This window comes from Ceratotherium simum, chromosome 23, assembly GCF_057802395.1.
Source record: "Ceratotherium simum simum isolate JZ-2026a chromosome 23, ASM5780239v1, whole genome shotgun sequence".
Classification (NCBI taxonomy): Eukaryota; Metazoa; Chordata; class Mammalia; order Perissodactyla; family Rhinocerotidae; genus Ceratotherium; species Ceratotherium simum.
This window is the reverse complement of record NC_141922.1, coordinates 21,999,487-22,022,990: the sequence shown is the minus strand read 5'-3', so window position 1 is coordinate 22,022,990 and position 23,504 is coordinate 21,999,487. Positions and strand designations below refer to the sequence as shown.

Here is a 23,504-nt window from a genome sequence, read left to right as displayed (position 1 = left end):
TGACAAATTTGTATTTTAGCTTTTTTTCTTTTGTACTTACCTTGAGATATAAGTTTATGTTTGTGGAGCCCAGGGCAAGAGACCCCATTTACTTCTTCTGCCTGAGAAAGAATAGGGACGAGTTTTAGGAGTGGGCAGGTGGAGTCAGCTGTTTCCTCCTTTGTGCTCCCATTACAGCTACTCCAGCATTTACCACAGGAATTATATGCTTACATGCCCATTCTCTCCTGTGGTTTCGATCTCCTCATAGGAAGGCTCTTATTCTTCTGATAAGTGTCTAGCAGTTGTGTTAGTAAGGAAACTTGTGTTTGCAAGTGAAAGAAATCAAACACAAACCAAACTCAGAGTGGTTAATCCAACGAACAGAGAGAAGGGGAATTTATAGACTCATGTAACAGGGAGGGATTCAGGCCGAGCTATATGCAGGCTTGTGTGATGTGTTCAGGACTCAGTCTTCACACCTTGGTTCTGCTTTCCTCTACAATGATTTCATTTTTAAGAAGGTTCTCCCTTCATGGTGGTAAAATAGATTCAGGTACTTCGATAATAGTCTATCCTCTCTGCAACCCCTGCAGAAAGGGCAACTTTCCATTTTTGAAAGTCATAACTACTTGAGCTATTGAGGAGACTTATCTACAAATTGAGACTTATTGGCTCTTATTGGGTCACAGGTCCATTACTGAACCAATTACTGTGGATAAGGTTCAAACCACATGGATTGAGAATAAGCAAGTTTAGTTTCCTATGAAAAGTTGTGGGCCTATTACAAAAAGCACAAGTAGAGGATATTAGGTAGGTGAAAGCAATAGATGCCCAACTAGATGCCCACCACACACTCAATATTTAGTGTATCAACGAGGGTACAGTGAGGCAAGGGGCGCCTCTGAGAACTTTGCCATCCATAATATCATGTAATCTTCAAGTAACTCCATGAGAAAAGTAACTATCTCAATTTTTCAGGATAGGAAATTGAAGCAAAGAGGGTAATTATTTAATATAAAATTAAAGAGCTATTAAGTGGAGGTTTAGAATTTGAGCCCAGGTCTCTGTGGCTGTGAATTAGTTTGCTAGGGCTACCGTAACAAAATACTACAAACTGAGTGGCTTAAACAGCATAGATTTATTGTCTTACAGTTCTGGAGACCGGAAGTCCAAGGTCCAGGAACTGGCAGATTTGGTCTCTCTTAGCTAAGACCTCTCTCCTTGGCTTGCAGATGGACGCCTTCTCACTGTGTCCTCACATGGCCTTTGCAGGGATGTATGCTGCATTCCTTGTGTCCCTTTGTGTGTCAAAATTTCTTTTTCTCATAACGACACCAGTCAGATTGGATTAGGACTGCCCTAACAGCCACAATTTAACTTAATCACGTCTTTAAAGGCCTTATCTCCAAACACAGTTACATTCTGAAGTACTGGGGGTAGGGCTTCAACATATGAATTGGGGGGGCGGGGCGGGGAGGACACAATTCAGCCCTTAGCAGACTATAAAACTCCCATTCTGTCCATTGCACCAAGCTTCCAGAGGGAACTTGCATGAGTGTCTTGTCACTCATTCAAGTTGAATAGACCTGTGGTTCTGAAGGCTGAGTCCCTTGGCAAACTGCATCTTGGTTAAGAGCTGCTATCTTCCTCATAAGATTCTCCCTTGGACAGCTTTTCTCCTTAAAAGTATGCAGTTTCCTATGAAGTAAGATGAACTTGGTTCTTTTGTAACCATATCCCTACTGTCGGAACAGAATAAACAATATTTTGTGAAAGCTTTAAATGTGTTAGGAAAAGTGTTCATTGTTTTACAAAAACAGTCTTATTTCTTGCACATTCATCATAACTAGGTGAGACAATGCTAGAGAAGAATCTCAAGAAAATCTCTTAGAGGACCCCTGCCCTACTGCCAGGCAAATATTTTTTCTATTCATGAGAAGCATATTGTTGTTTATTGTCCTTAAGCGAGGTTGGCCACGGTCTGGGTCTTCCTTGTCCACAGATAAGCTGCTTCATGGCAATGAAGACGGCAAACATAATGTCTACAAATCGTTCCTCACTAAGAAATCATGCTTGCTCACTTTTTATGCTTTTATTAAAAGAAATATGAAGAAGACTGTCCCTCAGTGTCTCAAAGGAGGAAAGAGAGCTGTGATGAAATGTCACCATGGGTCTGTAATCTCTCTACAGTGTACGCCTACTGCTACCTTTGGGGGTCAGTGAGCCATGCTCACAGATCCTGGTTTTAAATTATAGACCACCTTCTTCTGTTGGTTCCCATTAACCAAGTGATAGGTGCCAGTTCTAGGGTAGAGGTCCATTTAGACAGGGGAAGAATCCCACCTTCACGTAATGGGCAAGAGCAGTACAGGTAACACATTCCCTGGCAATACATTTGACAAGAAATAAAGGAAGTGATCTCACTCATTAAGTAGTAGATAATAACAACAACAAACAAACACATAGAGACAGAGATTGGATTGGTGGTTACGGGGGGGGTGAGGGGGAGGGGAGAAGGGCAAAAGGGATAATTAGGCACGTGTGTGTGGTGATGGATTGTAATTAGTATTTGGGTGGTGAACATGAGAACATGATGTAATCCATGCAGAAATAGAAGTATAATGATGTACACCTGAAATTTATACAATGTTATAAACCAATGTTACCACAATAAACAAAAAAAAAATTAGAAAAAGACAGATCTTTTTTATTGATTTCTTCCTCTACCTGCAATTTCCATCACAAAGCTATTAAAATGAATCAAAGTACCATATATCTCAGACTAAGAAAACAGGCCTCAATTAGAAAGACTCTAAACAGGTAGGTACTTGAGTTATTTCCAATTATAGATGAAACAGAGATTTTGAGTCTTTATATCACACCTAAGTTCACAAAGCTGGAAAGCTATATAATTATGACTTGTATATAACCAGGATATGTAAGAGTGGAACCCCTGGGCTTCATCCCAATATATCATCCCAGCTTCCCAGAACTGTCTTCTGTGAGTGACCAATGGAAATTTGTCTTCTTCCACACTCCAGTCATGGCGGGTTTTTTTGTCTATTAGTAGTCCTTTCAGAAGAGAAAATGGAATTATTTGTTATGATTTGTTTTCAAAGAACCTAAGTTTACTCCTCTGAATGCTTCTCTTTCTGAGTGCTCACCTCTTTTTTATTAGATTATATGCAGCACAGCAGTATGGGCTCGAGATAAACGAGATCACAGAATACTCTGAAGGTGACTTTAGCAAATCCCTGCAGCCCATTAAAAAGTAAGATTGATGTAACAATGTTATGTTTACATAGGAGAATCTTCTTACCTTTCAGAGACACTTGCTGAAGTACTTAAGGAAGATATGTCATAATGTCTATAATTTACTTTTTTAAAAAAATCATTAAAAATGCATAGAAGAAGCAATGACAACATGTTAATCACTAAATCTCAGTAATGGCTGTATATTTATTTCTGTCTTTGTGTGGAAATTATCATAGTAAAGAGTGAAAAAACACATAGTCAAGTAAAAAAGTAAGTAATGATTATAGGACAGAGATTGAGGTAGTGAATACAAAGGAAAGTTCAAAAGGGATGTCATTTCTGGTGATGAGGATGATAACAATGATAAGCATTTTTATACCTCCCTTCTCCTCTCATTAAAACAAGAATAGAGGAGTTTACCAAGGGCAAGCATTGTGCTGAACACTTTTCATGCATTGTCTCCTTTAGTCCACAACAATCCTATGAAGTAAGGATTGTTTTCACCATTTTATGGATGAAACTGAGACTCAGAGACATTAAATGACTTGCTCCAGATCTCGCCTCACCAATGCCCTGCACTCCTTTTGCCTTAGGGAGAGCTGTGCAGAAGTGACTGTGTTGAAAGAATTCAGAATGTATGGGGAGGTAGGTGAAGGCACAGAGGGACTGATAAACTAGGTGAATGGGGAGAAGGAAGACAACAGTAGGTCACAAGGAGGGGAGGACCAAATATTTCAGTGAAATGATAAGGTTGTGATTGGTGAAGGGAAAGTACTGGGAGGTGGTCCACTGGATAACCATAATAGTGTATCTGATTTGTATGCAAGGTCTGGGGGTAATCGATATGACTATAGAAATTTCCAAGAATGAGAGTGCAATTGGTATATATGGGAAAAAGGAGTAAGTAGGGGTGGGAAGACATATTTTAGGCAAGGGTCCTGGCCTTGTTAGTAAAGCACACCATACCATCTATCCCACTCACTTCTATGGCTGATCAGGAGAAGGATTGCTAACAACCCCCCCCACCCCAGTCCATAAGTGTATTTTGGCAGTGGGAAAAGTACAGCTTCCAGTGAATTTTCTTTAGCATTTCCAAAAACCAATTCACTAATTTTTAATAATTACTTCCTTCAAGTAGGGGGCACTGACCTGGGTTCAGCTATTTCATTTCAAACTAGAATTTAATTTGAAAAGACTTTTTGCTTGTTGGGGAAAAAAAGTCCTACCTCAGAATAATTGGTCAACTGTGTACTCTGTTGGAATTCTGCTGGAGAGACTATCACAGAAAGCTGGTGGCCTAGGGGGTGAAAACAAATCATTTTTGTAAAATTAAAATTAGTTCATTTAAGTTGATAGCTTTTCATTTAATTTTAAAATGTAAGTGGCTATTTTTAAAAGAAGGAAAGGAAGTCTAAATTACTCTACTAATCTAATGAAATATTGCCAAGAGGATAAAAGCAGACAACTGTGAGCCATGTGGGGAATCCTTTCCAAAGCTTGCTTTTAGACTTCTCTTCTGTTCTCATTAAAGCAAGCCCCAAAGACCAAATGAACCAGGACCCAAGCTGAAGACAAGGGCACAAGTTGTTTACTTCATCTCTGCCAACAGCCCGCTCACCACCAGGCTGGGACACAGGGCACACAGGTCAGAAGAATAATAATCCTATTTTCACTCTCCCAGGTCTCCATCAGGAGCCACCAGGGAGCAGCAGATGGCTAAGTCACTCATCTAGCTGCCTCCAGTTAGATACTTACTTGAAAATGAATGAGAAAGCTCACGGGAAGGGGGAGAAAGAGGAGAAATAATTATGGCACCAATAATTCACATTCGTGTGGTTTTATGAGTCACAAAGTAATTCGCATACATGCTTGCCTTTGATCTTGCCTTTTGGTGAGCAGGACATGCATCTTTAGTCTCACTGTACAGACTAGCAATCCAAGATCCAGAAGTGTGAAGTGAGAAATTTGTTCCAAATCATACAGTTTGTTCAGAACATGAGCTTTGAGGGCAAATCCCCTGGTTCAAATCCTGGCTTTACCACTTATGAACTGTGCAACCCTGGGAGGTTACTTAACCTCTTTTTGGCCCTATTTCCTCATCTGTAAAATGGAGCTAAGAATAGTATCCACCTCAAAAGTTGTTGTGGGGATCTAACGATAGAATGCATGTCAAGTACTAAGAACATTTTGGCACATAGTATTCGATGAACACTATCATTACATTTGTAAAATGTGTTATGGCTTACAAAGCATATCCAGTTCAACTACATTTATTAAGCACCAGAGCCAGGCAGTGTGTTAAACTCTGGAGATAGTAGAATAAATCACTCATGACTCCAGCCACCCCACCAGTCACAGACGAGTGTAAGGCATAGCACAGACTGACTCGCTCAGTATAAAGTAATAATTTAAACAATGAATGTAATTAGAGGGAGAATTTAGCCCAGCCCGAGAGTGTTAGAGAGGGCTTCCTGAAGGAAAATACTTCTCTAATTTTTCCTTTACTAGAACTCTCTGAAAAAGATATTATTTTGTCCATTCTACAAATAGTAAAACAAGGCTCAAAAGAGTTGAAGGACTTCCCAAGTTCTCCCAGCTAGCGAGTGGCAAAGGCAGGTCTCAATTATACTAAACCACCTCAAGGAGACATTCTCTGTGAGAATGTATTGAGTAATTACATTGTAGTTACAATGTAAGTCATTGAGATAATAAGCTGGGATTTTTTTCTTTCCCATTATATTTTTTGTTTAACAAAAGAACAAAACTGTCATTCTTTCTGCATCTCCTCTGAACTGTCATTCTTTCTGCCTCTTACCTGAAAAAATTGGCACAGTGTGAAGTTCTCTGTACTCCACAATCTGCTAAGAATCACAGAAGCCTAGACTGGAAGGGACAATTGTTTACAGGTAGGGATCTGGAAGGGCAAAGACCACACGTTGTTGAATCTTACTTCTACCACTCACAAGTTCTATGACAATAGACAAGCACCTTATTCTCAAATCTCAGTTTTTCTGTTCGTATAATGGAATAATAATAATGTTCACCTCCTAGAATTGCTATGATAATTACATTAGCACAGTATGTGGCACACATTGCAATTGCTCAATAAACATTCACTAGCAACTTTAGCTGGAGAAATGCCATCTAGACCACCCACATCACCCCTCTGGTCTGATTACACAAACCATCTGTGCATTCTTTTTTGAAATCCTTTTCCAGAAAGACATTCTACAGCTTCCATGCGAAGCGTTCCAACGCTTGACCAACCTCACAACCTGGAAACCCAAGTCTTCCATACATTGCTTATGCTTTCATTTAAAATAATAACACTCTGCTCTCAGAAAAAAAAAAAAAATAGAAAATGGCTGGTCGTGCTTTTTCTGGATAAATAAATGAACATCTCAACTTTCTCTCTCCCAAACTGTCAAATCCCAGGAATTTCACTTTTTTCTTTAGAAGCCTTTTACCTACTTCTTTCCAGTAGTGGTGGATGGGACTCCTTCATGTCCTCAGATTGCTGTGGTGATAACGCAGGTGCTGGTCATAACATCGTGTGTGTTGAGCTCTTTATTTTCAAAGCACAGTCACACGCTCACCTTGTTGATCCTAAAACACTTGAGAGAGGTAGGGAGGCCATGTGTTATTTCCAGGTAAAGGATGAGGAAACTTAAGTATAAAGGAAAGAATAACAATAGCCACTATTGTTAAGCACTGATTTTGTCTTTTATGCATATTATCTTATTCCAGGTTCTTCAGAGCACTCTCTAGTGGGTGTTATTAGTTCATTTTGAAGGAGAGAAAAATGAGACTCATATTCAACTTTCTCCAGATAGTAAGTGGTAGAGCTGAATCTCAAGTCCAGATCTGTTGTATTCCAAAGCCAATAAGTTCAATCACTAACTGTTAAAGATTTGCTCAACTTATCAGTGACTACCATGACATTAAAATCCAGGACTCCTGATTCACAGTACAGGGCACTTTTCATTAAATCACTCACTCAGTCCTTCTTGATTGGGTGAGGTGCTAGAGCTAGACTCACCTATGACTAAGAAAGTCGCTTCTCCACAGAACTGCAAAGTTCCCCATTCCTATCTAGTCTTCTGTTCATAGCTTCCCGGTCCACGCCTATAATTTTGGGGTCCCCAAGCATGCAGTGAGTAATAAATTTACATATATTATACATAATATTTTTATATTATTATATATTTATAGAATTGTATATATTTATATAACATATATAAATATATATTCATATTGTGTATATATATATTTTAGAAAGTATTTATTTATTTTATTTTTTTTGCTTGAGGAAAATTCACCCTGAACTAACCTCTGTGCCAGTCTTTCTCTATTTTGTATGTGGGTCCCCGCCACAGCACGGCTGATGAGTGGTGTAGGTCCACACTTGAGATCTGAACCTGCAAACCTGAGCCACCAAAGTGGAACGTGCTGAACTTAACCACTATGCCATGGGGCCAGCCCCTATATATATTTTTATACATAGTACATCTGTATACATGTATATTGATATATACTTGTAAATGCTTGTAGATTTTGCCAGACTCTCCAGCAAAACTATAGGTTTGTCAGGCCAAACAAAATTTTCAGGGATTCACCAGCAAGGATATTTCTTTAAATATAGAAGTAGTTGTGGAGAAAAGTGAAAGAGAAAAGATTCTGGAAGTTTCTTCTCTTTCCCTGAATGTCCAGTCCATGAGGGCCTATATGCATTCTCACATCAGAGTTGCAAGGCAAGCACTGAGCTGCGGGATAGAGTCCAACCATGTTCACCGTATCCTGGGGAGTAGGTGCTTATGTTACTATTTGAGCTGCCTCACTCACTCATTTTCCATTTCAAAAGGAGATGATGGTGAAAAAGGAGATCCAGGAGAAGAGGGAAAGCATGGCAAAGTGGGACGCATGGGGCCAAAAGGTAGGTAAAATGATTTGAATTTGACACTATAATGTTAGAATTGCTCTTCTCTCTCTCCTGGCCTTGCCCTGGAAATTAGCAGCTTTCATAACACACTCTGCTCCAAAGATGCAGGAAATATATTTCAGATATGAATTTACTCACCACCAGAGAGTTCTTATTAGATCGCCTGTCAACAAGACTTGGACACATTTCTTAAGCTGCATCCTTAGGGCTGGCCAGAGTGGAACACTCTGGAGGCCCCAGGGAATAGCAGTCTCCTGGAATATCTAAGAAATAAATTTTAGAAACACAGCTGTGTTCATAGCTGTGTCTCTCCTCGGAAGCCACTGCTAAGCAACTGTTTTTGGCTGGCCTAGAGCTTAAGGAGGAAGTTGAGAAGGAACAAAAAGAGTTGTCTGGTCCATTGATTTACTCGCCTTCTCTAAGATCTCTGGTGAATGGTAGAGAGGAGTAGGAGCATAGAAAATGAGGATAACACAAAGGCTGGAATGTTTTTACTCACAAAGCCAAGAGTAAGTCTCACCAAAGGATAGCCTCTGGACTGTGATGTGTAAGCATGGGTCTTCCAAGCACTAGAAATAGTCCCTGCCAACTGCTACAAGGTAGTGGCCCTCGAACACTGACTTTAAAATCTTCAGTAATTTAAAGAGAAGAAAAGACTCACAAGCCTTTGAGACCTCAATTTGAGGAATGCTGATTTAATCTCTTCTTATTCTATAAATATGTACAATAGTCTATAAATATGTACAAACTATTGCAAAAGTATTATCACAAAATATAGTTTTATAATTGATGAATATTTTTTAGATCATCATAAAAAAACAAAATTAATAACAGTGTTGGAGGAACTCAGTGCTTTGATCATATTTTTTTGCATAAAAACTTGGTAGGACAGTCTCTGATATCTCTTTGATCGCTAGTTTTTATGATTGTGCCTTCCCTCCATTTTTTTAAAGTGGCAGAAATAGTCAAATCTCATTTTAAAATAGAGAGGAAATAGAATCCCAAAGTGAAGCCAAAAATGGATCTCGAGAGGAACAGAATTAGAATAGAATGCAAGAATTCTTCCACTCAGCCCCTTATCTGACCTTTAGATTAAACATCCTCTGCTATAGACCTTTTAGAATTATTACATCAGTAAGCATTTTAGTATCATTAGGTCCAAGATTGTCATACTCAGCCACATTTTAATTTTAATATGTACATTAGAATGCTATTAAAACAGATAATATAGCACAGGATATATATTATATACCACAGAGAGAAGAATGCAATTTTGGTATTTCCTTCAAGTGACTATCATATATTAGCCACATCTTTAAAGGGAAAATAAAACTTTAGGATATAAAAATGACATGCTTTGTTTTTCAGGAATTAAGGGAGACCTGGGTGATATAGGAGACCTGGGCAACATTGGCAAGACTGGGCCCATCGGCAGGAAGGGTAAGCCGCATTTTAACTCTTCTCCGGTAGCAACTCAAGGCAAATTGAGCATACTCCTGATATATTTTGAAAGACTCTATATCGTGAAAATGATCCTTTTTCTTTCTTTTAAGATATGAGTTTTCTCAAAAAAAAAAAACCCTAGACTGTCTATTCCACGACTGAAACCTTTAATCAACATAATTATTTAAAATGGATTTGTTTTTTTTTTTTTTTTTTTTTTTGTGAGGAAGATCAGCCCTGAGCTAACATCTGATGCCAATCCTCCTCTTTTTGCTGAGGAAGACTGGCCCTGGGCTAACATCTGTGCCCATGTTCCTCTACTTTATATGGGACGCATGGCTTGACAAGCGGTGCATCGGTGCGCGCTCAGGATCGGAAGCTGCGAACCCCGGGCCACGGAAGCAGAGCGCACGCACTTAACCACTGTGCCACCAGGCCAGCCCCTAAAATGGATTTTAAGTATAGTGGACTCTCATCTGTAAAAATACTCCCAAGACAGCTAGTCCATCTGGCTCATGAGCTGCCTCCACAGAGCTGCGGTATTTGTCTGAATGCCAATGAACAACATGGAGCTGAAAGGGAGGGACACAACACAATTCCAACACTGTTTTTTAAAACACTCTTAAAAATGTAAATTCAAATAAAACATACATATACATATAGAAAAAATATGAATTTTCTCTTTCTTCATATCTTTGCTGTTTCTTCTGTACATAAGCAATGTGTCTAAAAAGAAAGGGACTTGAGCAAAACATAACAGAAATTCAGAGACAGAATCAAACGTCAAGTTTGAGTCATCTCTATATTGAATTCTCTCCTGGGATCTATTGGTTGGAATCCTGGATACAATTAAAATGGGTATCATGACCATGAAGCGTGTTCTGTAGTAGAAAACTATTCGTAAAGCACAAGGCAGCACAGAACAGTATAATTTTCTTTCTTAATTTGAGTGGGATAATAATAATTCTGTGTCTGGGATCTATTAACAGGACAGGAACTTGAAGTATGTATGTGCACACTCTTTTGTTTTCAGTCCTGTCCTGATCCTGTACATAATTACTGCTGCAATACTGCAAAATAGAGTAGCCTTCTCTTTATTATCTAAACACTCTTTCCCTATTGTCTTCTCATAAAGCCCCACAATGGTAGCAGTTTCTAATTGCTTCAGATATTCAGTGATTCATACAGGCATTGGCCTGCTTGGTTTGAAAATAAAAAGTTAAATGAGAATCAAATTTTATTGCAAGGAACTCATAGACTATTTAGGAAGATAGAACGTTCTCAGAAGGAATTATAATACTGAATAACTATATGACTACTACAGGAACCATGTGGGAGAATAAAGCAAGACCGACATGAAGAAGAACTGACTTAGGTCTTGAAGAATAGTAACGTGTTTATGGAAATGTGGAAAAGGCATTGGAGGGAGATGTAAGAGATACTTGTGCAAAGGTATAGATCAGGGGAAACTCAGTGCCATGGGGAATAGAATTCTGCAGCCTTGTATGGTCCAGCCTTCCATACATGCTTGAGCAGCTGCATAATCAAACACGTGCCTCGCAGTGGCCAGCAGTGTGTTCTTATAGGCAAGTTGATAGATGCTGCCTGAGCTGAGGCTGTGGCCCCTCTGCCCTTATCCTGTAGCTCAGTACTTCTCTCTCCACTCTTTTCCAGCTCATTCCTTTAAGAAATTTGCTTTGACCTGCATTTGAGGGCAGAAAGAGGGCAACGCCACTGAAGAGAAATTGCTATGTTTATAGTGGCTTATATTGTATGATATTATATATTGTATGTTCACTTGGTTAAACTCCTCATAGCTGAGAAGAACTCCATGGACCCCTTATAGATCATGAGTCCTACTGTAGCACGTATCTCTAATGGTTTTACCATGAAGCTAATGAAACTTTGGCTTCAGAGCCCCTCACTTGCTTGGGTCCTTCCCAAGACCCTGAGAGGAGCCTTAGCAATGAACGCACATGGACTTATGTCTTGGCAAAATTTGTAAAGTAAGACATTTTAACCTCAACTGATTAGAATAGTGCCTCTCAACATTTTTTTAAAATTTTGCACCCCTAAAAATCTTTTTAGAATATTTGTCTTAATTGTCCCCTCCTATGAAATTTTAATACCACCCATGGACTATATATCTGTTATGTATTGTGTGTATATTTGTGATTTATATATAAAAAAAGAGTAAGATTCTTTCACCTCCCCCCAAGAACCAACTTCTGCATCCTTGAGGTGACATTGCCCCCACTGAGAAAGCATGGGTTAAGACTACTGTCTCCTACGTCAATCTCCTTCCATCACACTGCTCCTGTGTCAGGTGGTTTTTGGAGTGAACACAAGTATTTTGGGAACTAGCTAAGAAGAACTTGAGGGAGGGACATGTTTTATTTGGACTTCATAGGATATATTTATGTAGTTTGCAGTTACTTCCATGTACAGTTAACAATTCCAATGTAGGAATAGCTTCCAAGAATACTCCTACCACTTACTGTGCAGATCTATCCAAAGTCACAATGAAAAAGTGCAGGGGAAGAGGTCAGATCATCATATGACTGTGTCCTGGAGCATCCAGCACAAGATATGTGTGGATTGTGGAAATGAAACAAGGTTTGAAATGTACAGGGCCAGAGCTAGTCTGTGGAAAGTTTTTCCGAATCTAACAACTTATATGTGAAAAAGACTTTACAGAGGTATTCTCAAATTTGACAATATTCTTAATTTAGATACATCATCAGTAATGAGTTGTAAATGTGAAAGAAACTTCTTACACTATTAATAATAATAACAAAATTCAGATTTCTGCTATACGCCGTGAGAGATTCACCTGCATTAATCCCTCTGCTAGCTGGGTCAAAAAAACAAACAAGAACACAAAAAGCAAATATATATTTGAAGGCATGAGAGGGCTACCAAATTGAACAGGAATTTAGGGGCCATGATCTGGAGGAGGAGGGAATCACACTAAGGTGAGTCCTACATTCTGTACTACTTTTCCTTTCAAGTCATTCACCAACTCAGAAGTGAGGCAGCAGTAAAAGACTCAGAGGCTTGAGCAGGAAGTTGCTCAAACAGAATTAGTATTCAAGGCCTGCCAAAGAAGAGTGGCCTTGGAAAATGCCACTCTTTTTTCATTTCAAAAATGAAAATTTCCACTTGGAACTCCAACAATTCTGAAAAACATTTAATTAGACTACATCTATTCATGTTTTTAAAAAATCTTAGCAAATTAGAAATAAAAGGAAAAATATTTAATATGAAAGGAATATCAACAACAACAACGCCTATTTAAAAATCCTGCTCAATAATGAAACATTGAACACTTCTCTCCTGAGCTTGGGAATGAGATGAGCACAGCCCTCACCACCAATTCTAATCTATATTATAGAAGAGGTTCTAGCCAGAGGAGAAAATGCAAGAATGAGAGAAAAGAATCACAATAATTGGAAATGAAGAAATAAAAGCCTCATTATTTGCAGATGACATGATTATATATCCAGAAAATACAAAAGAATCTACAGATTAGTTATTTGTATTGTTAAGTTTTTTAGACAGTTTAACATATAAAAATCAATTTTGTCTCTACATACCAAAAGTAATTTAAAAAAATGAAATTAAAAAGATGTCATTTATCATAGCATCAAAATTATCAAATATCTAGGAATAAATCTAACAAAAGATCTATAAGGCCTCTACCACAAACACTACATAATGATAATGAGAGACCTTAAAGAATATCTAAGGAAACGGAGGTAAACTATACTCATGGATTGGGAGACTCAATATTGTTAAGATGTCAATTCTCCCCAAAGTAATCTATAGATTCGATGCTACCTCAATCAACATCCCAGATGTATTTCTCTTGGAAATTGATAAGCCAATTCAAAATTTATATCAAAATGAAAAGAACCAAGAATACCCAAGACAGTCTGGAAAAAGAAAAATAAGGTGGAAGATTTAAGTTACTGAATTTAAACATTTATTATAAAGCTACAGCCATTGAGATAGTGTTGATTCAGTGCAGAAACAGACAAACAGACCAATGGAAAGGAATAGAGTATGCAGAAACAGACCCCCAAACTTGACTTATGCAAAGTTGACATTACTTTATAATGGGAAACAAACAATGCAACTATCAATGAATAGTGCTAGGTCAGTTGACCATGAATGCAGCCAAACATATGCAGCCCATAATGTATGAAAAAAGAATTGTGGAGGCACAAAATTCATTTATTAATGAAAATATTATGATTTTTAGTGAATTTTGTAATGTGACATTTGTCTACTTTCAAAATTTAGTGATTTGCTTTTATTTATTTTCTTATAATAAGTATTCTTCTTTTTGGTGGGGGGTGAGGAACATTAGCCCTGAGCTAAATCTGTTGCTAATCCTCCTCTGTTTGCTGAGGAAGATTGGCCCTGGGCTAACATCCATGCCCATCTTCCTCTACTTCATATGTGGGACGCCTGCCACAGCATGGCTTGATAAGCAGTGCACAGGTCTGCACCCAGGATCCGAACCTGTGAACCCCAGGCCGCTGAAGCAGAGTGTGCAAACTTAACCAGTAGACCACTGGGCCAGCCCCAATTACTCATATTTATAACCACTTTTCCATTTGTAACTTTGTATTATTTTTCTTAAAGAGGGCTCCTCAAATTGTATAAGCGTCAGATAAAATGCAGCATAGATCTGCTCCTGGCTGTATCAGCTTCATTTAACAACTTGTTAAAGGGAGGGAAAGATGTAGCCAGAAAGTGGAATGTTGGTACCCAGATTTCTGAGATGAACCCGTGTTAGATGAGGTTCAGATCCCAAGTATTGCCCTGAAGATGAGCAGAAGTGGAGGGCGAGGGTAAGTCCCTGCCATGAACATATCCAGAATTCAAACACTTCATTTGTCAATGAGTTTTTCCAGATGTTGTACTTTCTTAGGTTTAGATGAGTTAAATCTAGATAAGACTCCAACTAGGAGAGTTGGAGTTAATGACTTAGAGCCAAGTCTTAATCCTTTCATAGAATAAGACTAGGTAACTTGGGAGGGTGGTAGATGACAGAGACAAGGAATGGTCAAGAGTTTTAGTGTGATATTCTGAGTCTCAATGTGGACAAACTACCACAAATATTGAAAAAGTAACAATCTTGAAACAATGGGGTTAACTAACCTCATCTTCTTCAGGCCAATTCCTCATTCATGCTCAGTGGATATGCACCCAGTACATACCCCTATCATTTTACTCATTGTCATGGCTTATCAGCTTATCTGTTTCCCCCTATAGACTGTGAACATCTGGGGGGAACAAATGAATGAAAGATTTATTGGATCTATTTGCTTAAATAAGTATAAGCTTTATGTGGGGACCCTACTTTTTAACCATTTTATCCTAATGCTTATCATATAATAGAAACTTTCTAAATATTTGTTGCATTAAGGGTAAAAAAATGAATGATAAAATATATTATTTTCTATGATGTGGTCCTCTCTTCCACTCTTTATAAGTACCACTTTCCCTTAACATCCATTTCCACCATTGGCTAAGATTTCTTTCTCTTCCGGAGATATGCCATCAAAATTTATGAGCATGTCCTGGAATTTCAAAAAATGGAGGTTCAATGTTCTGGCTCACCTGAATTAATTTCATTTTTAATCTGTACTTTGAAATTTATTGTCCTCATTTTGTCAATGGCCCTTCTAAATTTTGCACCAACTCAGATCAATCTCCACTTTCTGGGCTGACCTTAATGTTGTCACTTGCATGGATAAGGTAGCTTTCTGGATGTCAATATTTCATTTGAGGAGTAAGAAAGAATGATTTAGTATAGGTAAATTCAATCTCATAGCAAAATAAATGTTTTCACTTAAGGTCAGTAATCCTTTTACAGTGAAAGCATTATGATTTTTTGTTTGTTTGCTTAAATGCAACCTCTAATTCTTCAACCTTAAGACAGTTATTACAGACATGTTCCTGCCCGTGGGCCAAAATAAGATTTTGTGTATGACTTTAAACCAGAACTCATTTTAGGGAATCAGACTTTATAAGCTGACATCCTCCATGAACTGGCTAAGTGCTTGGCATATGCTTTAATTAACCATAACTCTGATTTAAGGGCAGAAGCTAACAATGGTTGAGCATCCTCTAGGAGTCAAGCACAGAGCTAAGCCCGTGATAAGATGGCATTATCTAATTATCCTCCTTAATGATCTTATGGTTTTAGGTACCATTATTTCCACTTTAAAAGTGATGAGGTGGAGGCTTACAAAAACTAAGCCGCCTGTCCTCATTCAGCTAGTAAGTGGCAGAGCCAGGATTCAAGCCCTGCTTTTTTGGACTTCCATGGTCTTTCGCTCCACCATATTGCTTTGACTTTCCCATTTGCTAAAAAGGAAAGAAATTCATGTCACAATACTAGAAAGTAGTCACAGTACTTATATCTTGTCAGAAAAAAAGCCACTTAGCAGTTTAAGAATCTGTTTCCCACACTCCTAAGATCCAGTTACAGGCTACTACCTCAATGAAGCCTTCTCTACTCTGATCCACAGCCGTCTTTGCCTTCTCTGAATACTTACCATACGTTTCCATTATTTCACTCTGTTAATGAATGATAGTGAAAGAGTCCCATCTCCTTGGTCTCTTGCGTGTGCTTTGTTTTCCTTAAAAACCCATCATTTTCCAAAGCAAATACTCTATGCTTCTTTTATGTCCATTATTGAGCTTACCCCAGAACTAGGATCACAGCAGAACTAGAATCATCTTTTAGCCCATGTTGAAGTAAAAGGATTCACATATAAAGAAAATACATTATTTAAAAATTAAAATATTAAACCATGTTATCTTTTATATATTAAATATAACCATATTAAACCAAAATATAAACCATTAAACCATACGATCTTTTAAGTCCATACAGTTTTTGGTGGTGGTAGGACTGATATTCCTTTCAACTTTTGATAACATTTTTCAAACCCTTTGTTTTGCTTCATTAAATTATTGCTTAAATTATTTGGGAAGCACCGTGAGCTGGGGAGTCAGAAGTGGTTGGGTTTCCATGCCAACACTGCCATTGAATTGCTGGATGTCCTTGAGCAAATTATTTTGCCTCTCTGATCCTCAGTTTCTTCCGTTGCAGAATAAAGATAATGATAGTGCCTAGCTCATTGGATTTAATATGATAATATCTACAAAGTATCAAAACAGTACTTGACAAATTATTGGCACTTAGCAAATATATTTTCCCTTTCTTCCATTCATATATTTTCAAAATCTATTCTTATCTTTTCTAATGTACATATAAGGGAAATGAGGAATTTGCAGGGCACAACTTAGGTGTGAGCAGATCTATCTTCCTCATCATGGTGCTTGGCATATTTGCATGCTTTTTTCCCAACTGTACTTTTGCTCTATGTTGTCCCCTACGTTGTTCCCATCTTCACCTGCTGAAGCTTTTCATAGTCAAGCTCCAAGGCTACCTCCTCAGGAGAGCCCGCCTCCATCCTTCTAGCTGAAGCACTATCTCTTCTAGCTCCTTCTCTCTTACAATATTTATCACATTCTATTGTCATAGATTTCATCTTTATCTCATTTCATCCAAGTATAAGTTCTGAGGCTTCCTCCTGTGTACTTAAACTGCATTCCATGTTTCAAAGACCCCCTCTTTCTGTCTGGAGAGCTCTTGAATGTCTGGCATCACTGTAAAGAAAAGTGTCCACATGGGTCAATTTGGAAAGGCTCAGCAAATCATTGGGGCCCTGACAGTCAGGCCTTTCTGGACAATCAACAGTCAATATGTACAGGACACTTAATGAAAAGCAGTCAGCAGACAGTGACGAAAAGGACAGCTATTGGGCCGGCAACTCAGAACACCCTATGGGTTTTAGAGTGGCTCCCACTTATTCCCTTTTGCTGGTAAAGGGTGCAGTTAGGCAGAACCTCAATGCTGACTTCATTCCCCCTCACATTGCCCCCTTGGGTGGTATACCCAATTCCTGGCCACACCAAACTCCTACAAGTGTAAGCCACATACTCTTTTCTAGCCTGGATGACCTTCATTCCGTGTTTATCACTCTTGAGCTCTTTCTTGTTCTTTTTCCAGATCATCATTGAAGCATAAACTCTATTTCACTTCTATCAGGATCTTCTCTTTTGATTCTCAAGAACTTCAGCCAAACATTTCCTCTTATAAATCAAAAGCTTTTGCTTTCAATTATTGTGTCTGATGTCGGGCTTCAAGAGTTTATTTTGAAGCTGAAAAACATCAACATATTTTTCTCTCTGCTTTAATAATCCTGATTCTCTGAGAATTACTTTGTGGATGCCTCTGACTGAACAAGAAAATGTTCACATACAAAGAAGAGCAGAAGGGAAAGTTATCAAGGTTGATATTTTGGTATAATATATTTGACACAACTTTATATTATAGATATTTGCATACATCACATCTCTTCTAAAAAGTGTAAACTCCTTCAAGTCAGAAATTTAGTCTTGTCTCTCTTTATAGCCTCTCAAAGTACCAAGACTTTTGTCTTGCATAGAGTAAGTAAACAGTAAATATTTGTTGAAGTAAATTGAAAAAGCACAATACTTGTTTGTGAAAATCCAAGGGCAAAGCCACGTGGAAGAACTTGGAGGCCTAATAAATACACAGACACTGCTATGTGCTAATCAATTGATCCACATATGCAAAACAACAGTAGTTTAAAATTTAAAACATGCAGAAAATTTTATTAGCCTTATTCAGAAGGCCACATTATAAAAACATGTTAATAGGGTAGGTGACATAAATTTCAATGTTTCTTTCACATCCTACTGGAATTCTACATTCAATCTAAATAAATTGACCTGTTTGGTTAGTTGTACCTGCGTAGCCAACTCAAAATCAAATTATTTATATGAAACCAAAGAATATTAGTTGGAGATATTGCAAATGAAATTTAAAAACTGTTTCCTCTGATTTATTGTCTGTCTGAAATAATTCCCCATTTTATTTAATCGTTCTTTTTGTGGCTATTGTTTTTATTCAGGTGACAAAGGGGAAAAGGGTTTGCCTGGGATACCTGGAGGAAAAGGGAAAGCAGGTATGATATGCTTATTTTTCTCGTTAATTTATAGCATCATTCCAAATGTATTCATCTCAAAAATAAATATGTTTTTACAGAAAAACAAGAGTCTTTTCAGTGTGCTTAACTTTATTTTACTTGGATTCGGGGAAAGGGAAGAAGGGGACTGTCCTTTCTACCTGCTGACAACTTTCCAAGTCCTGTGGAAGGGGATGATGGCACGTTCCATCCCCGTCCTGCTTGCTGTGAGGAGGTAAACCTAGCACATCAGGAAGCAGCCCTCACTCTCCTAGACCAAGAGGAGAATCCACAATGGCCTCAGCAATAGGACTGTATCAGCATGATTCACATTCCTCCGGCATCTCAACCGAATAGTGGCCAGCAGTTTGCCAGCAGCAACCTGGCCTGATACAGAAATGCCCATGGTTACAGAACATGCCTTCAATGGCCAGGAAGATTCTCCCTGAGTAATGAGAGTTTTATTTCCAGTGCTATATGCAGGGAAAGAAGGTAGACTGTTCTTGGGGAGCCTCAGTTGTTTCTATCTACAAGAGTGTAGTGAAGACTAATTCTGAGAACTGTTTTAAATCCCTTATATTTGGGCTGGCCAAGCGGATTAGTGGTTAAGTTTGTGTGCTCTGCTTCAGCAACTCAGGGTTTGCAGGTTCAGATCCTGGGCACAGACCTACACACCACTCATCAAGCCATGCTGTGGCAGCATCCCACATACAAAATAGAGGAAAACTTGCACAGATGTTAGCTCAGCAACAGTCTTCCTCAAGCAAAAAGAGGAAGATTGGCAACAGATGCTAGCTCAGGGCCACTCTTCCTCACCAAAAAAAAAAAAAAAAAAAATCCCTTATATTTAACTGTGAATGTGGATAAACAAAGCCACAGATATTTTTTCCTTTGGCTAATAAAATTCTTTTTATTTTTCAACTAATAAAAAAGAAAATGGAAATGTTCATGTGAAGTGACCATTAAATAGAAAAAGGGAATTATTTGAATTTCACATCATTTTCCTTACAATTCCTTGCCTGTCACAATATCAGTAGGTCATTGAAAAGATAAAGGAGCAAAGGAGAATGAAAGGCAGAAATTAAAATCATAGTTAATGCACAAATGAGGCAAGTGGATCTTGAAATTGTAAGTTAGATCTATTCACAAGATTTAAACTTAGTCCTTGAAACACTCAATCTATACTCCAAATGGATCATCAAAATTAACATTTGATTTCATCATGTAAGCCTTCTCCTGTCTTGGGAGAGTTGTGTGAGCCAGTGAACAATGCAGCAACAGAAGAGAAGACTGGCTAGAAATACATTTTAAGAAAGCTGTAAAGATTTTATTCTGAGATTGGACAAGTACATTTTGTGTTCGACAAAAATACCAAATGGTCCACAATATGTATGCAGTGGTTTGTCATAGTTGCTCTTCTTTTTAAAAATCTAGTTTAGAACTATGTTTTAACTTATTCAAAATATTTAAAAACATATTTTCTGAATTCCTAAAGACAATGTAAATTGGAAACCTTGTTTTAAATAAAAGACTAAAAAGATAGCCATTCTCAGAGAGACATAGCCAAACTAGAAAAAGATAGTAAATATCGAGATGGGAGCAATTGCTCTTTTCAACTGATCTGCATGTGCTTCAACATGAATTCACAGTTTTTGTCATTTAAAAGGTACTGTCTGTGATTGTGGAAGGTACCGGAAAGTTGTGGGACAACTGGATATTAGTGTTGCTCGCCTCAAGACGTCTATGAAGTTCGTCAAGAATGGTGAATATATTCTCTTCTGCTTTGTGCCATTTGTCTATTGGTTTAGTGTCTTTCAACACTACAATTCCAATATTCCTGGCAGAAAATACCTCGGGTTGGGCAAAAGCCTACAGAGATAGTGTCACCAGTTTAAAGGTCTCTCAAAATGCTCATTGTCCACTCAGACTCCAGGACACTTCAGGTCCACTACATAGATTCATACATACATGCATTGCCTATGGGTAGAAAAAGATACTTTCTGACAAGAGGGGAATGGTGAAAAGAGCAAAGTTTGGCAACTTATACTTTAAGAATAAAAAGGGACAGCAAGACTCAAACAGAGCTAGCATCTCAGAAAATAGAAGTAATAATAAAAACGATAACTGCTTTCTTGAGTATTTGGAATGATAATAATAATTATGAGGTAGGTATTATGATTAAACTGAAGTTTACAGAGATTACATCGTCCACAGATAGAGCGAATGAACAGTAGAGCTGGGACTTGAATACAGGTTTTGGTGACTTTTGTAGGGGAGGAAGAACATTTCCTCTACCCACTCTAAGTCCTTCTGGCTGGGCTACGGATTAAATTGACATGAGACAGAATAACAGGAGAAAATCAAACAAAGCTTTATAAAATGCATACATAGGAGAGACCCAGGAAAACTGAGTAACTCGCCAGAATGGCCGAGCTGTCAGTTTAAACATCATCTTCAGCTAAAGACAAAGGAGGATGTTGGAAGTAGTGGTTTGGGACTTCAAAGAAGAGGAAGGCAATTCACATGGAAATGGAAAATCAAATGTTTGGTAAACAAAACTTTGATAAGAATGGGCTTAGTAAGGACCCTCACAGTCTACTGATACCCAGAGTTATCTACGGTGATGGCCTGTCCTGGGGACAGGCCTTTTATCTTAAATTCTTTTAGGCAGTTAGAGGGAAGTTAAAAGTTTCTTTTAGAGTCTTTTGTTCTTAAAAATAATCAAGGTAAAGAGACATACTTTGAGGTAGCCAATTCTAATCCTCCACACTTCTCTACGCTCAGTACAAATCAATAGGAACATTATGTTTCTCTAAATTTTGCAACTTCCCGTATTAGTCATTTTTGTTTTCCCTTGTCCATTTTCCCATTATAGTTAACTGTAAAACCCTTAAAGTGGGGCTTATATGTTTTCTTCTGAGACGGAACTATTATAGTTACATTACAATTGGTTTTATTTTGTTGTACTTTCCTTTATTGTAATCCAGCTACATTTATTGTACATTTTTGGAAGCACACAGATGCCATCTTGTTTACTTGTAATACTAAAGTCATAGGAAATGCTTGATACTAACTACCCTAATTATAGCTCTGGTTATAACCTGTACAGAAGATGCTGTCTCTGACATGACTTCAACTCTAATGAATAAAGCAGACCCCAGAGGTTCAACATAGAACAATAGTTCTTAAAATTTGAGTGGTCAGATTTCTTTATGAATTTTAATTTATGAACTCTAAAAAGTATATGTAGATGCCCCTGAAGCCCAAAACATGTATACCATATTACGAGCTCAAGATGATTCTGAGTCCCCAATTCTGTCTTGAAATTTACTCAGCAGCTCAGTCTACTTCATGAACCTAGAGAGAAGTATAGACAATCTCAATCAATGTACATGTTCAAAGGCCAGGAATTTGACCCAAAGTGGAAAAACCTGTATTTTCCCATATCAGTTCAATAAGCTTTTATCATCCCTTGCAATGTTGAAATCACCAAGGCTACAGAGTGGCAAAGATGTGGTCCTTGTCCTCAAGACATTCACAGTTTAGTAGAAGAGACACGCAAACAAACAATTAGGCTAAAATGTGTTGAGTGCTATGAAGTGGAAGGGGCAATGGAAACATAGAGGGAGAACGCACAAGAGCCCCGTGTCTGTCCAGGGGCATTGGAAAGGCTCTTACAGGAGAAAACACTGCTACTGAGATCTAAAGGACAAGTAAGAGTTTGCCAGGTATAGAAGCAGTGGGAAGACTTTCCAGGCAAGAAAGGCATGCATGCGGAAGAAAGAAGGGCATGCTCGTGGGACTGTAAGTATGGCAAGAGCATAAACTAGGATGGGAAAAATAGCCTAAGATGAGCTGGGTGACAGTTCATACAACTAGTCTTTGTCAAAAAACTCTCTGCTTCACAGTTGTGTGGCAAGTGAAGGAGGAAGTGCAGGGAAGACAAATGGTAGGAGTTTGTTCTTCATTTGATAACTAGAAACGTGGAGAAAATATTAAACCAGTGCATACCTCACAACAGGGCCTGGCAAAATAATTGTTGAATGTTGAATAAGTGAATTTAAGTCCAGAAATATTATATACTTGCCTTTTTCTTTTTGAGATGAATAATCATACTCTTCTTTTCCTCTCTGCAAAGTCATAGCAGGGATTAGGGAAACCGAAGAGAAATTCTACTACATCGTGCAGGAGGAGAAGAACTACAGGGAATCCCTGACCCACTGCCGGATCCGGGGTGGCATGCTAGCCATGCCAAAGGACGAAGCTGCCAACACACTCATCGCTGACTATGTCGCCAAGAGTGGCTTCTTCAGGGTGTTCATTGGGGTGAATGACCTTGAGAGGGAGGGGCAGTATGTGTTCACGGACAACACTCCACTGCAGAACTACAGCAACTGGAAGGAGGGGGAGCCCAGCGACCCCTATGGCCATGAGGACTGTGTGGAGATGCTGAGCTCAGGCAGATGGAATGACACCGAGTGCCATCTTACCATGTACTTCGTCTGTGAGTTTGTCAAGAAGAAAAAGTAACTTCCCTCACACTACGCATTCATTATTTCCTTGTGACTACCATTGCAGTTATTTTTATCCACTCTTTTCTTCCTAATTACACTAAATTCATTCTGACTCAAGAGAAGTGAGAAATGACAGACTCAAGTTTGGAGTCTCCATCACCATGCTCTTCTGTAACAATTTTGAACAATTTCATACATGGCATGTTCTTTAGCCAATAGCTCACCAGGTTACATGGGTCCTGAGAGAGAGTTTGAATTACTGGTTATGCAGGAGGTGGTCATCTATGTTTCAAA

The 23,504-nt window shown here is 38.4% G+C and overlaps 1 protein-coding gene across 1 annotated transcript in view; it reads left to right on the top strand.

The window, feature by feature from the left end:
- Window positions 1-23,226, top strand: part of COLEC10 (collectin subfamily member 10) — a 38,104-nt gene extending 14,878 nt beyond the window's left edge. Inside the window, exons 2-6 of the mRNA XM_004431117.3 lie at window positions 8,099-8,170; window positions 9,545-9,616; window positions 18,643-18,696; window positions 20,363-20,458; window positions 22,835-23,226. Coding sequence (XP_004431174.1) covers window positions 8,099-8,170; window positions 9,545-9,616; window positions 18,643-18,696; window positions 20,363-20,458; window positions 22,835-23,226 — 686 coding nt within the window. The remainder of the gene's footprint in view (window positions 1-8,098; window positions 8,171-9,544; window positions 9,617-18,642; window positions 18,697-20,362; window positions 20,459-22,834) is intronic.
- The last annotated feature ends 278 nt before the right edge of the window (window positions 23,227-23,504 follow it).